The sequence below is a fragment of the Chanos chanos genome, chromosome 2, assembly GCF_902362185.1.
Source record: "Chanos chanos chromosome 2, fChaCha1.1, whole genome shotgun sequence".
Taxonomy (NCBI): Eukaryota; Metazoa; Chordata; class Actinopteri; order Gonorynchiformes; family Chanidae; genus Chanos; species Chanos chanos.
This window is the reverse complement of record NC_044496.1, coordinates 45,837,470-45,852,582: the sequence shown is the minus strand read 5'-3', so window position 1 is coordinate 45,852,582 and position 15,113 is coordinate 45,837,470. Positions and strand designations below refer to the sequence as shown.

The 15,113-nt window shown below is 40.8% G+C and overlaps 4 protein-coding genes across 4 annotated transcripts; all 4 read right to left on the bottom strand.

Annotated features, from left to right (window-relative positions):
- Nucleotides 1–367: 367 nt before the first annotated feature.
- Nucleotides 368–4,160, bottom strand: LOC115804958 (protocadherin gamma-A5-like). Its single transcript, XM_030765447.1, has 2 exons — nt 1,761–4,160; nt 368–373 (listed from the first exon to the last, which is right to left on the bottom strand). The coding sequence occupies exons 1-2, from the start codon at nt 4,158–4,160 to the stop codon at nt 368–370; spliced, it is 2,406 nt and encodes an 801-aa protein (XP_030621307.1).
- A 1,400-nt stretch (nt 4,161–5,560) lies between these two features.
- Nucleotides 5,561–7,999, bottom strand: LOC115804957 (protocadherin gamma-A5-like). The gene has a single exon (XM_030765446.1). The coding sequence runs from the start codon at nt 7,988–7,990 to the stop codon at nt 5,561–5,563; it is 2,430 nt and encodes an 809-aa protein (XP_030621306.1). The 5' UTR covers nt 7,991–7,999.
- Nucleotides 8,000–9,123: 1,124 nt separating this feature from the next.
- LOC115804956 (protocadherin gamma-A6-like) lies at nt 9,124–11,529 on the bottom strand. The gene has a single exon (XM_030765445.1). It carries the CDS (start codon nt 11,527–11,529, stop codon nt 9,124–9,126), a length of 2,406 nt encoding a protein of 801 aa, XP_030621305.1.
- An 818-nt stretch (nt 11,530–12,347) lies between these two features.
- On the bottom strand, nt 12,348–14,756 carry LOC115804955 (protocadherin beta-16-like). The gene is made up of 2 exons (XM_030765443.1): nt 14,438–14,756; nt 12,348–13,150 (listed from the first exon to the last, which is right to left on the bottom strand). The coding sequence occupies exons 1-2, from the start codon at nt 14,754–14,756 to the stop codon at nt 12,348–12,350; spliced, it is 1,122 nt and encodes a 373-aa protein (XP_030621303.1).
- Nucleotides 14,757–15,113: the final 357 nt, after the last annotated feature.

Genomic DNA, 15,113 nt, shown 5'->3' with positions numbered 1-15,113 from the left:
TATTTTACCAAAATACTTTAAACAGCGAGAATCTCTCTTTCACAAGGACTTTCAAATCACGGTAACTGAAAATTATAAGGCGAGGTCAGAGCTCAGCTTGTTTAATTAAAATTAGTACTCAATGGATTGTGTTTCAAGAAGTGGCTAACAGCTGGCTTAAAACATGATCAGATGCAGTCAAGATGGTGAAGAAAAAAACTGATATCAACAAAAGTCTGGTAAAATCTAGTAATGTAACTGATGGGTCCAAGAAGTGTAGCGCTGTATGCATCAAAATACACAACAGTCCACAGAAGTACAAAGATATCAGGAAATGCAAATTATTTTTAAGGTCTGGGTTTTCAAATAATACTGTACTGACCCTAACTCATCCCTGCGGGAGAGACGGAGTTTGGAACGTCACCTCAAGATCATGGTTTTTGATAGAAAGCCCTTAATAGGCTGCTTTATTTAAAAGAATAAATAAATTTTTATTCCTTGAAACTTTTCCACAAATGTGCAAATCATAGATCAAATATTTTATCCATCTAGAATCACCAAGACTATGAATCGTTGTTCAAATGTATATTATTTGTAAGCATGCCTTATTCATGTTTCTGTCATGTTCTTCAAGAGAAGAGTAATTGACTTGGGCTTGTGCTGAACATACCAGGAGGAGTGAAATAAAGACCAGTACTCGCTTTGACATTGCTCTCCAACATTTCCATCTTCAACACCAAATTAGTTTTAAGATGTAATCCATCAATAACCATCTGATGTTCTGTGAAGGTTTTAGCTTGTGCATTAGGTTGAAAAATGCCAAAAATCAGTACTACTGGAACAAAGGCAATAGAACTCAATATCTCCACCCTCAGTGTTGTCTGTAGCTCCACATTCATGGGGCACTTTCTCTTTCATATTGCTCAAGATACTGAGGACGGGACCAGCATAAACCTGCTTTCTGAATGGCCACACACTGACCAACAGCAGCACACTGAGTTCAAAACGCCAAACTACACAAGTAATATGAAAATGTGTTTGACTGTTCTGAGGCCTTTATGAGCGTAATTATGAAAATTAACTGTTTAGTTGGTACTGCAACATCTAAGAAGTTTCACATACAATTTAAATCCACATGTATAAAAAGACACCACAATAAGAAAATAAATGAATGATAGAACTCCTCACTCCTGGTAAAACCACGTCTCACAACAAAACCAAAAGTTCTGTCTTTGCTCACCTCCCATGAAGCTAAAATATAGAAGTACAATCAGAAAATGCATCCAAAAGAGGAAAATGGACTTATTCACAAGGAAGACTTTCAAATTGTACATAGGCTGCTCTTGGCTCTTTGTAATCATGTGACATGTATCATGTAATGGTAACTTTTTAAAATGATAAACTATCACAGAGAAATTCAAATACTACAAGATCCAAACATATATCTGCAGTTAGGGAGGCCAAAGAACACATATACATCATTCCACATACCAAAGAGACGCCTACACGTGAGGGAGCATGTTAGAACCATGGATAGCAATATGGTAAACAGAATGTGAAAATTCATTTTAAAATACGTACACGGCAAAGGCACAATGAGGACAGTCATATCTAGCAAACACTGTTGGGGTGTCATACTTTCAATGTGAATGATTCATATGTGAAGATGTGTCTCCATCACTGGTTTGGATATGTTCAAATGCAGTAGCTGTAGTAGAAACATTGACACAGATCAACAACTTTGAATCGGTAGCAATAAAAAGACACAGACTGTCACTCACCTGATCAATAAAATCATCACTGGTCAGTTTATCTGTGTGCACATGTGGTACCGTCGATGTTCCACTGGTGTCCAGACTAATGATGCTCTGATTGTTAGGTCTCATGTATTTTAGGTCACTTTTTCCCGAGTCAATTGTTCTGTAAACCTCGTGATTGTATACATGCTGCAAAGTCCCAGTGCCTCCTATATCTGTATAAAGGGGTGGGTAATACGGAATAACTGGGAGATTGGTGTTGGACTTATAAAATATCCGCTCTTGTCTCCAACGGTAGAACTTGACTGACAGTATGGCTATGATGGATACAATGAATAAAAATGAAACCACAGCCAAGGCCAAGATTAAATAGAAAGTCAGTTTGTCGTTGTAATCTTTGTCGTGGGTGAAGTCAGTAAGCTCCGAGAGTGCTTCAGGGAAGTTGTCTGCCACCACCACATTAACATTGACGGTGGCTGAACGAGAGGGCTGGCCATTGTCCTCCACTATAACAGTGAGTCTTTGTTTCACAGCATCTTTATCAGTGACCTGGCGTATAGTTCTTATTTCTCCATTCTGTAGGCCTACTTCAAACAGTGGTCTGTCTGCAACTTTGAGAAGTTTATATGAGAGCCATGCATTCTGTCCAGAGTCTACATCAACAGCCACCACTTTAGTCACAAGATAGCCCACATCAGCCGACCGAGGTACCATTTCAGCCACCAAAGAGGCACCAGTCTGTACTGGGTACAAAACTTGAGGCACATTATCATTCTGATCCTGAATCATTATTTTCACACTAACATTGCTACTCAGAGGGGGGGAGCCTCCATCTTGCGCTTTCACCCAGAACTGAAAGTCCTTTATTTGCTCGTAATCAAAAGAGCGTACTGCATGGATAACGCCACTATCTGCACTAACGGACACGTAGGAGGACACGGGCACTCCATTAACCGAGGTGTCCTCCAGTATGTACGAAACATGGGCATTCTGGTTCCAGTCTGCGTCTCTGGCGCTTACAGTGAGTATGGACATGCCCGGCATATTGTTTTCTTGAATGGAAGCTGTATAAACGGTCTTATCAAAGAAGGGCGCGTTGTCATTGACATCTGATAACTGTAAGGAGAGAGTGACGCTGCTGGACAGAGGGGGTTCTCCCTGATCAGCGCATGTCACACTGATATTGTACTCACTCACTCTCTCCCGGTCTAAATCAGCGGCGGTAACTAAGGAATAGAAATGATGTCTGGTTAATTTTAGAGTAAAGGGAATACTATCACTGATCGAGCAATGAGTTTTACCGTTTTCGCTTGAGTCTAGGTCCTGAACATTAATTATCGTGACGACTGTTCCCGATTTCGAATCCTCTGATATCATGCTCGTTTTTGACATAATGTTAATTGTTGGCTTGTTATCATTAATATCAACAACCTCTACTTCTATTTTACACGAATCAGTAAGACCGCCGTGGTCTCTTGCTTGTATCCGAATCTCATAATGACGAGCTTTTTCATAATCGATAAGACCAGTCACTTTTACTGTCCCATCATATTCGTTAATTTCAAATATTTGTCTGACGTCATCCTGTGTATTTGTAATTGAATAGGTTATTTGACCATTGGAGCCTTGATCAGGATCAGATGCATTAACTTTGGTTACAACCGTGCCTTTAACTGCGTTCTCCTTTACAGTCGCTTTGTATACCGACCGTGTAAAAACAGGAGCGTTGTCATTTGCATCTAAAACCGTGATGTGTATCTCTATGTTACCGGACATCTGTGGTTCTCCTCCATCAAATGCTGTTAATACCAAAGTCATTAGCTCTTGCCTCTCACGATCTAAATGTTTCTGTAAAACCATTTCAACATTTTGTCCTCCTGATGGTAAGATTTTAAAGTTCAAAAGAAAATGATCCGTTGGTGTCAGAGAATAGCCCCGAAGAGTATTAATACCAACATCTGAGTCTTTTGCAGGCTCTAACACAAATTTCGAGCCAACTACAGCGGTCTCACTGATCTTGAAAATAATTTCACTCTTTTCAAAGTTTGGAGCATTGTCATTTATATCCGTTATCTCAACAGTAATGCTATAAAATTCTATCGGGTTTTCTAGAGTAATCTGAAAATGTAGAGCGCATGGCGTAGTCTGTCCGCATAAAGCCTCTCGATCTATCCTCTCTTTGACGAGAAGAACTCCCCTTTCTGTATTCAGCTCGATGTATTCCGCGCTGTCCCCAGTATAAATACGAGCTTTACCCGATTTCAGCCTCTTTAAGTCTAAACCCAAATCTTGCGCTATGTTACCGACTAGAGAGCCCTTGGCCTTTTCCTCAGAAATAGAGTAACTGACCTGGGCGTGCGCTACACCGAAATAGAGAATCGAAATAAAGAACAGTACTTGCCACGCCATTGTTGTCTCCGACATTTTTCCCTGCGATATGAAAGCACAAGAATTACTTAGCCAGCTATGAATGTCCGATCCTTCGTAAAAATTTATGTTCAAATATGAACTCGGAGAGACCTTAAGACTTGTGTATTCCTGGAAAAAGGGCCACGGAGCTCAATGTGTCCACGCTTTGAATTGCCCGACCTATCCGCTCTGCGTTGGGCTCTTACTCTTCCTAGCGTACTGAGATGATGAGGGAGGACCTGCTGGAAAGCTCGCCCCTGCACTGCCACTCACTAATCAACAGCGGCGCTCTGAGTCCAACACACTGAACTACACATACGTTACAAAAAAAAAAAAAAAAAGTTTAATGTCATCCTGTGCGCGAATTCCAACCTTACCTACCCACCCAAATAGTGACAAAACATCACGCTACTTTAAGATTCTATATCGAGTTAAAAATACTGTATGTACAGTATTTTTGGCATTTGAAATCACGTGTTCCAACACAAACGTACCTGCACTGGCTTTACTGAGTTTTCATCAAAACAAACAAACATACAAACATACAAAAACGTCTGTGGTAATCAGAAAATGTGTTTATACACTTTACAGTTATTATTACATTTGAAGCAAAACTTTCAAATGCCATACTATACAAGATAGGAGGTAGCCCTAAGTATTAGCAAATCATCTTACTCATTTACTCGCCTAAACACGAGGCATCATTTCAGAACCATGGACAGCGATGTGACAGCGATCGCAATAAATTTACAAAAATCCACAAGTCTGATCATTATTTGGCACCTGTAGTCCCTTAAATGTCACATGTGTTGTGTTAGTTTGTGTTGTGTTAGAAGAGGGATAAACGTGATTTTAGCTGAACGATACAAAACTACACTAAAATTTAGATCGGTGATAAGTACCACTTATCCAGTGTGAAGAGATTAAAGTTGATGACAGGCTTGCATCACTGATTTCTTACCTGTTGCACGATTTGATGTTTTTCTGATCGCCACTTGAGTCAGTCCTATTACAAACTTTATAATTCTACACGCTGACACCCTCGACTCCATTCGTAGCAACCCATGGTATGATTATGACGGACACCATTAAATAAACAAATAAATAAATGAAACAACAGCCAATGCCGAGACAAGGTAAAAAGTCAGGTTGCCATACTCCTCTTCCGGCGTAAAGACAGTGAGTGGGAACACTTTATTGAAACCGCCTACGAAAAGGCCCCACAACTAGCAGCTTTGATGCGAAAGTAATTAATTTTAGTTTATGTGCTTAATGTTGATTTCAGTATGATAGAACTAATGTGATTAATTTTGATTTCAACCAACAATTACAAAACACCAAAACTTCTAAACATTGGCACACGAGTGTAACGTATTTGGGCTGTCATATGAATTCCTTTAGTTTGTTACATCGGCTTACGCGCAAATTAAATCAAAGCGATAAAAAAAGCCGAAGCTCACCTGATCAACGGATTCATCATTGGCCAGTTTCTCCCTCCTCACATGTTGAAGTGTCCCTTGCTCACTGATGTCCAGACTAATGATGCTCTGATTGTTAGGTCTCATGTATTTTAGGTCACTCTTTCCCGAGTCAATCGTTCTGTAAACCTCGTGATTGTATACGTGCTGCAAAGTCCCAGTGCCTCCTATATCTGTATAAAGGGGTGGGTAATACGGAATAACTGGGAGATTGGTGTTGGACTTATAAAATATCCGCTCTTGTCTCCAACGGTAGAACTTGACTGACAGTATGGCTATGATGGATACAATAAAAAGAAATGAAACCAAAGCCAAGGCCAAGATTAAATAGAAAGTCAGTTTGTCGTTGTAATCTTTGTCGTGGGTGAAGTCGGTAAGCTCCGAGAGTGCTTCAGGGAAGTTGTCTGCCACCACCACATTAACATTGACGGTGGCTGAACGAGAGGGCTGGCCATTGTCCTCCACTATAACAGTGAGTCTTTGTTTCACAGCATCTTTATCAGTGACTTGGCGAATAGTTCTTATTTCTCCATTCTGTAAGCCAACTTCAAACAACGCCTTCTCTGCAGCTTTGAGAAGTTTATATGAAAGCCACGCATTCTGTCCAGAGTCCACATCAACAGCCACCACTTTAGTCACAAGATAGCCAACATCTGCTGAACGAGGCACCATTTCAGCTACCAGAGAGCTACCAATGTGTATTGGGTACAGAATCTGAGGCGCGTTGTCGTTCTGGTCCTGAATCATTATTTTCACGCTCACATTACTACTTAGAGGCGGGTTTCCTCCATCTTGCGCTTTGACCCGAAACATGAAATCTTTGATCTGCTCATAGTCAAAAGAACTCACTGCGTGGATGACACCAGTATCTGCACTGATGGACACGTAGGAGGAGACAGGCATTCCGTTTACCGACGATTCTTCTAGTATATAGGAAACACGGGCGTTCTGGTTCCAGTCTGGGTCTCTAGCTTTTATTGTGAATATAGAGAGACCTGGGGCATTGTTTTCTGGGATGTAGGTCTCATACGATTTCTTCTCAAAGACAGGCACGTTATCATTTACATCAGATATCTGTAGAGAGAGAGTGACGCTGCTAGAGAGAGAGGGCATTCCTTCATCAGCACAGGTAACACTGATGTTATACTCGCTCTGTCTTTCCCGGTCTAAATCACCGTTGGTAATTAAACTGTAAAAATTATTCGCTGATGATTTCAGTGTAAAGGGGACAGTGTTGCTAATACCGCACTGAACTTTACTGTTTTCACCTGAGTCTGCGTCTTGAACATTTATCATAGTCACAACGGTTCCAGGTTTTGAATCCTCAGATATCACATTTGCTTTGGACATGATATTGATTACGGGCTTATTATCATTAATATCAACGACATCGACCAATATTTTACAGGAGTCGGTGAGACCACCGTGATCACTGGCTTGCACACGTATCTCATAGTGGCGAGCTTTTTCAAAATCGACAAAATCAATCAATTTTACCACTCCATCATCCTCATTTATTTCAAACGTATCCCGAACACCATCTAATGTATTCGTGAGGGTATATACTATTTTACCATTAACATCTATATCAGCATCGGTGGCTCGGACAGTCGTTACAATCGTGCCTATCGGTGCATTCTCGCTTACAGTCGCTTTATAGCTCGACTGTGTGAAAACAGGAGCATTGTCATTCGCGTCCAAAACTGTAATATGAATTTGTATATTACCCGACATTTGAGGCTCTCCTCCGTCAATTGCTGTTAATACCAAAGAAATCTGTTCTTGTTTCTCACGATCTAGAGGCTGCTGTAAAACCATTTCAACATTTTGTCTATCGCCATGCTGATGTTTATAATTTAGAGCAAAATTACCGGTTGGATTCAAGGAGTAGCTCTGAAGGCCATTAATACCCACATCGGGGTCCTTTGCAGGTTCTAGGACAAATTTAGCTCCCGTAATTGCAGATTCACTAATCCGGAAATTAATCTCGCCTTTTTCAAAAAAAGGGGCATTGTCATTTTTGTCCAGTATTTCCACACTTACGCTGTAAAATTCCATCGGGTTTTCCAGAATAATCTGAAAATGAAGAACGCAGGGCGTAGTCTGTCCGCATAAAGCCTCTCGATCTATTTTCTCTTTGATAAGAAGGACTCCCCTTTCTGTATTCAGCTCTATGTATTGAGCACTGTCCCCGGTATAAACACGAGCTTTACCCGTTTTAAGCCTTTTTAAATCTAACCCCAAATCCTGTGCCACGTTACCGACTAAAGAACCTTTAGCCATTTCCTCTTGAACGGAGTAACTGATCTGTGCGTGCACTGAACTAAGAGACACAATCCAAATTATCAGCAGGACTTGCTGCGCCATTGTCCCTCGCGATATCAAAGTAGTAGCACGACGTAATCCGTCAAACATACTCGATCTTCTGTAAAAAATTTAGTCCATAGGTCTAAACGAGAAAGAAAAATGCCAAGAATCAGTTTTCCTGAGAAAAAAAAAAGTGGATCACAATTTCCCCTGGCCTGTGTTTAGATCGGACTGGGTACTCAGTCTGAGGCTTCTCATCTCTGCAATTTAATGTAATGATAGGGGAGGAACTAATCTAAACTGTCTCTAAACTGACACACTGACCAACAGCGGCACACTGAGTCCGATCAGCGGTAACGCACGACTTTAAGAAAATAATGTCCAAGATATATTCATGCTTAGGGTTTTCTGAACAACTGTTCAAAGACAGAATGAAAAAAACAATCAATTTAGCATTCCTATAACACAATAATCAGTCTATAAGCACCAAGTGTTTTTGTTTCTCTTTTCCCTGAGAGACTGTAAATACAATCCACAGCACCTGACTCAACAATTAACGGTAAAACTATGGTCCAACAAGTTCCAGTTTGTGACACATGAATCAGTTTACTGCACACATCATTTGTCACTGCAATAATTGAAAAGTTCAATCACTGATTAGTCCACAATCAAATGAAGCTGTTCAGTATTAAGATGTATTTAGTTTGAGATGGATGGACAACAAGGAGAGATAGGGGCACCACCTATTCAGCTGGGCTGATACATACTGCATGTAAAGAAAGCATATGGAATGCTAATAAAAGCATAATAGCACAAGATCCAAAATATGGTATATTGTACAATTACAAAATCAATGTCTACATTTGTTGCTCTCTCTCTCTCTCTCTCTCTCTCACCTGCAATTTAATGTAACCCTTTTCTATCATATGTATTTGAAGCAAGCTGCATCTGTTCAGAAGACGGTATGTCCTTATGTGTGGATGAAATAATTTACTTTTACGCATTGAATATAGTTTTAAATGACAGTGCATTTTCCAACAGGATCTTGTAGTTTGTCAGCAAGAGATAGCATTGCAACGGTGAGGGCACAGTTCAAAGGAAGGTGCTGAGTCAATCATGAAAGCAGTAATACAAACTCAGGTATCTTAAAAGTGGAAAAATGCTGTCAGTCATTTAACAAAAAATTGGACCAGTCACAGTAATGAACTGCAGCTCACCTGATCATCAGAATTCTCATTTGTCAGCTTCTCCATCTGCACATTCAGGAGTGTTTGTGTTCCACTTGCATCCAGACTAATGGTGCTCTGACTGCAAGGTTTGGCATATTTCAGATCGCTCCGTCTTGAGTCAGTTGTTCTGCAAAAATCATAACTGTGCACTTGCTGAAGAGTTCCTGCACTCCCTATGTCTGTGTAAAAAGGGGGATAGTAGGGAATAACTGGGAGATTGGCATTAGACTTATGATACATATGCTCATGTCTCCATCTGTGACATCTGACCGACAGTATAGCTATAATGGACACAATAAATAGAAATGAAACTACAGCCAAGGCCAGGACTAGGTAAAAGGTCAGGTTGTCATTGTAATCCTTGTCATGTGTAAAGTCTGTGAACTCCGAGAGCACGTCAGGGAAACTTTCCGCCACAACTACGTTGACACTGACTGTAGCCGAGCGAGAGGGCTGACCGTTGTCCTCCACTACAACAGTGAGCCTTTGTTTCACAGCATCTTTATCAGTGACTTGGCGAATAGTTCTTATTTCTCCATTCTGTAGACCCACTTCAAACAGTGCCCTTTCAGTGGTTTTCAGCAGTTTATATGAGAGCCAGGCATTTTGTCCAGAGTCCACATCTACAGCCACCACTTTAGTGACAAGATAGCCAACATCTGCTGAACGAGGCACCATTTCAGCCACCAGAGAGCCACCAGTCTGTACTGGGTAGAGAACCTGGGGTGCATTGTCATTCTGGTCCTGAATCATTATATTCACACTCACATTGCTACTCAAGGGAGGGGAGCCTCCATCTTGTGCTTTTATCACAAATGAAAGCTGTTTCATTTGTTCATAGTCAAATGAGCGCACTGCATGTAAAACTCCTGTATCAGAATTTATAGATATAAAAGAAGACACTGGACTTCCGCCGATTTCTGTGTCTTCCAGAAAATAGGAGATTTGTGCATTTTGATTCCAGTCTGAGTCTCTTGCCTTGACAGTAAATATGGACATTCCTGGAGAGTTATTTTCAGAGATATATGCAGAGTATGTACCCTGGTCAAACACTGGACTGTTGTCATTCACATCAGTCACTCTAAGGTGCAAAATCTTGGAGCTCGAGAGAGGAGGCAAGCCAGAGTCTGTTGCTGTGACCGTTATATTGTACTCAGATGCTGTTTCTCGATCTAGAACAGTATTAGTTATTAAATTGTAATAGTTGGCAAGGGACGATTTTATGGTGAATGGGAGATCTTTTTCTATGGAGCAAGTTACAAGACCATTTCTCGCCGAGTCTTTATCTTTGACATGGAGTATCGCTACTGTGGTACCTGAAGATGAATCTTCAGACAAATGGCCTGAGAAAGACATGACATTTATTGTTGGAACGTTGTCATTAACGTCAACAACTTCAACAATAAGTTTACTAGTACTTGTGAGACCACCCTGGTCTTTTGCCTTGAGTCTAATTTCGTAAACTTTATCTTTTTCAAAATCGATACTTCCCGTAACAGATACAACACCAGTGCTTTCGTCAACACTGAAGATATCTCTAACTTGCTCTTTTAGATCAGAAAAAGAGTACACTATATGTCCATCTGACCCACTGTCTGCATCAGTAGCATTAATATTTGTAACGTAAGTGCCTTTTGGAGCGTTTTCCATCACTGTAGCTCTATATAATGTTTGGTTAAAAACTGGCGCGTTGTCATTTACGTCTAATACAGTTACATCTATATTTACAGTGCCAGACCTCTGCGGATTTCCGCCGTCTACAGCAATTAGCATTAAAGAGAGACGGGGATGCTCCTCTCTATCTAATGCTTTCTGAAGAATCATTTCAACATATTTACCGCCATTCGGATTCGAGTGTTGTTTTATGACGAAATTATCGTTCTTTTTCAAAATGTAATTCTGTAATGAATTCACGTGTACATCGGGGTCATACGCGCTCTCTAAAGCGAAGCTTGATCCAAGGGTGGCTGATTCGCTGATTTCAAAACTGACCGTGTTTTTCTCAAAAACAGGGGAATTGTCATTTATGTCTAGAATTTCAACCGTTACCTGATGTAATTCCATTGGGTTCTCTAGGATGATCTCGAAACTGAAGCTACAAGGCGTGATGTCGCCACAGAGTTGCTCTCGGTCTATTCTCTCACTGACGACTAGAATCCCTTTGTCTAAATTGAGTTCTGTGTACTGAATGCCTTCTTCAGTAACGATACGAGCTCGGCCAGCTCGCAGTCTGTCCAACTCGATTCCCAGGTCTTGTGCTACATTTCCGATAAGTGAGCCTTTTTTCAATTCCTCCGGAATAGAGTATCGAATTTGACAAAGAACCACAGAACAGCACCATGAAAGAAAGACAAGCAATAGCGAATGCATTTTCCAGGATGGCTGCCCCCGAGTAAATGTTACTCTATATTCCTGAGTTGCCACAGAGCAAACAAAACTGTTTTACCAAAAAAAAACTATGCAAGTCCCCCGGTGATTACTGTTGGTAAGCTTTAAATCCCATATATTCGTAGCCGTTAGATACATCGAAATAGAATTGCCACTGCGGATGTTATCCTCTCACGCACTGGCCTCAAATGAATGTGATCTGTGCTCAGCAATGGGAGGAGATGATGCAGACTAGTAGAAAAACCGCCACTTACAGTGTTTCATTGATCAACAGCGGCACTTAGAGTCCAAAACTGAACCAGCATCGTAAGTCTAAATGTATCATATAAGCAACTTTCTTTCTTTCTTTCTTTCTTTCTTTCTTTCTTTCTTTCTTTCTTTCTTCTTCAGTAATCTAGACTTCAAAAGGGATAAAAAAAGAAGAAGACACTGTGAAACGGGCAAAGGTCAAAGCTTATGCGTAAAGCTGAGACGAGACAAGCAGGTAGATTTTGTAGTGCGAAAAGACCCGAGGCAGTTACAGAACTGAACATGTACAGCGTTAGGCTCACTAAGTATTGCGATATATGAATACTGAAGCATCTATTTTACATAACTGAATGAAATATCATTTGTGGGCGACCACCCATACAAAAAACGTACTTAAACGTACAGTGAACTTGTAAGCGTTCAGTGGCGTTTTGGGGGCGTCAGTTATGCTAGCTTACAGTTCCCAAGAACGTTTGTATATTTACTAGGAGGTGGCATCGATCTTATTTACATGGGTCATTTATAACATTTTTGTAAATTTCCGATGTTTACTATATCTTATGTTCAAAAATACTCACCTCTAATTGAGAGTCTGATTCATCCAGGATGTTTTTTTCAATGTGCGGACGCTGCATCGTTCCTGTGGAAGTGTGGTCTGAAATCAAGACAGTGCGAGTACAGGGACCGAGGACAGTACTGTCACTCTTTCGGGAATCAGTCGTTCTGCACATGTCATAATTATACATGTGTTGCAAAGTTCCTGTACCACCGACGTCTGCGTAACGCGGTGGGTAGTACGGAATCACCGGGAGATTAGATTTATAGTACTTCTCAGCTTGTCTCCATCTGTACATTTTAACTGATATTATAACCACTAAGCAAGTTATGAAGAGAAATGAAACCGCAGCCAATGCTAATATTAGGTAAAAAGTCAAGTTGTCCTTGTAATCCTTTTCATGCGTAAAATCCGTGAACTCCGAGAGTGCTTCAGGGAAACTGTCCGCCACTACCACATTCACATTCACGGAAACTGAACGAGAGGGCTGTCCGTTGTCGTGTACTACAATAGTGAGCCTTTGTTTTACAGAATCTTTATCACTGATTTGGCGAATTGTTCTTATTTCTCCATTCTGTAGTCCAACTTCAAACAATGACTTCTCTGTCGCTTTCAGCAGTTTATATGAGAGCCATGCATTCTGTCCAGAGTCCACATCAACAGCCACCACTTTAGTGACAAGGTACCCTATATCTGCTGAACGAGGCACCATTTCAGCCACCAGAGAGCCACCAGTCTGTACTGGATACAAAACCTGAGGCACATTGTCATTCTGGTCTTGAATGATTATATCCAGTGTTGTATCACTGCTTAAAGGAGGAGACCCGCCGTCTTGCGCTTTTACCCTGATTCTTAGTTTCTTTATTTGTTCATAGTCAAATGAGCGCACTGCGTGTACAACTCCAGTTTCAGAGTTGATGGATATATATGAGGATACTGGGCTGTCAGTCACCATCACATCGTCTAAAAAATATGAAATTCTTGCGTTGTGGTTCCAGTCTGAGTCCCTCGCTCTTACGGAGATTATTGACAGTCCAGGGGAATTATTTTCTCTAAGGTAAGCGACATAGGATTGCTGCTCGAACAATGGAGCGTTATCATTTACATCAGACACACGCAGGCGTAATGTCGTCGAGCTCAAGAGAGGTGGTACACCTTCATCGATCGCTGTTACTGTTATGTTGTATTCTGACACATTTTCCCTGTCAAGAAATGTGTCTGTAATCAAAGTGTAGTAATTTGTAAGAGTCGATTTTATCTTAAAAGGGAGATTACGATCTATAGAGCAAATCACTTGGCCATTTCTCTCAGCATCGGCATCTTTCACATTGATAACAGCAATTGTGGTTCCAAGAGGAGAGTCTTCCGACACAGGGTTTGTGAAAGACATTACGTTCATAATTGGTGCATTATCGTTCACGTCAAGCACTTCAATAATAACTTTGCTGGTATCACTCAGTCCACCTTGGTCTTTCGCCTGAACCCTGATTTCATAACGTTTCTCTTTTTCGAAATCAACATTGCCTGTGACCGACACTATACCAGTAGACTCATTAATACTAAATGTGTCCACCAAATGCTCCTTCAAACTGGAAAATGAATAAGATATTTGACAATTTGTTCCACTATCTGCATCAGTCGCATTAACTGTTGTAATATAGGTGCCCTTTGGGGCATTCTCCATCACAACAGCCTTATATACTGTCTGGTTAAACACTGGCGCGTTGTCATTCACATCTAATACAGTAACATCTATATTAACTGTACCAGACCTTTGCGGATCTCCGCCATCCACAGCTACTAGTTTTAAAGAGAGACTGTGATGGTCTTCTCTGTCTAGTGTTTTTACAATAACCAGTTCTGCATATTTACCACCATCTGGATTAGAATGCTGCTTAATTACAAAATTATCATTCGGAGATACTATGTAATCTTGCAAAGCATTATTTCCGACGTCTGGGTCCTCTGCTATTGGCAAAATGAAGCGCGAACCCAAAACAGCAGATTCGCTAATTTCAAATACAATATCTTTTTCACGGAAAGTCGGTGCATTATCGTTGACATCAAGAATTTCTACTGTAATACGGTGCAATTCTATGGGATTCTCTAGAATGATCTCGAAGCTAAGGCTACATGGTGAAATGTCTCCACAAAGGTGTTCTCGGTCTATTCTCTCGCTGACGACTAAAATCCCTTTGTCTGTCTTAAGCTCTGTGTACTGGATGCTTTCTCCAGGCACGATACGGGCTCGGCCCGTTCGCAACCTCTGCAAATCGAGCCCCAGGTCTTGCGCTATATTGCCGATAACTGAGTCTTTCTTTAACTCCTCCGGAATAGAATAACGGATTTGACATATCACCAAATGATAAAAATACGTCAGATAAAATATTACTTGCCACTGCATTGTTCAGCAGACGTGGTCCAATATGCTATCGCAAATGAAATCCAGAGAATCTCTGTAAAACGTTTCCAATAAAAGCGATTAAAAGAGAAAAAAATTATCCTGGCCTATCAATGCATTTATCTTCCCATCCTTTTCTATTATAAATGTAAGGAAGGGAGCAATGTAACTGTCTTTTTCTTCTGCTCCGTCTCGTATGAAGCGGAAAGTGAACAAGTCATTGCATGAATCCAGCCAGTGGGTGGGCAGGACCAATTGCGTACTGAGCTAAAAGGAAAAAACGCCTCAGAGCTGTTACACTGATCAACAGCGGCACTCAGAGCCCGAAAATAAAACCAACAGCTTCTTCTCAGTCAAACA

Coding starts and splice junctions, on each gene's coding strand:
- LOC115804957 (XM_030765446.1), bottom strand. CDS start 7,990: ATGGCGCAGCAAGTCCTGCTGATAATTTGGATTGTGTCTCTTAGTTCA.
- LOC115804956 (XM_030765445.1), bottom strand. CDS start 11,529: ATGCATTCGCTATTGCTTGTCTTTCTTTCATGGTGCTGTTCTGTGGTT.
- LOC115804955 (XM_030765443.1), bottom strand. CDS start 14,756: ATGCAGTGGCAAGTAATATTTTATCTGACGTATTTTTATCATTTGGTG. Junction 13,151..14,437: donor GAATCCCATAGAATTGCACC/GTATTACAGTAG, acceptor GCAGTGATACAA/CACTGGATATAATCATTCAA.
- LOC115804958 (XM_030765447.1), bottom strand. CDS start 4,160: ATGTCGGAGACAACAATGGCGTGGCAAGTACTGTTCTTTATTTCGATT.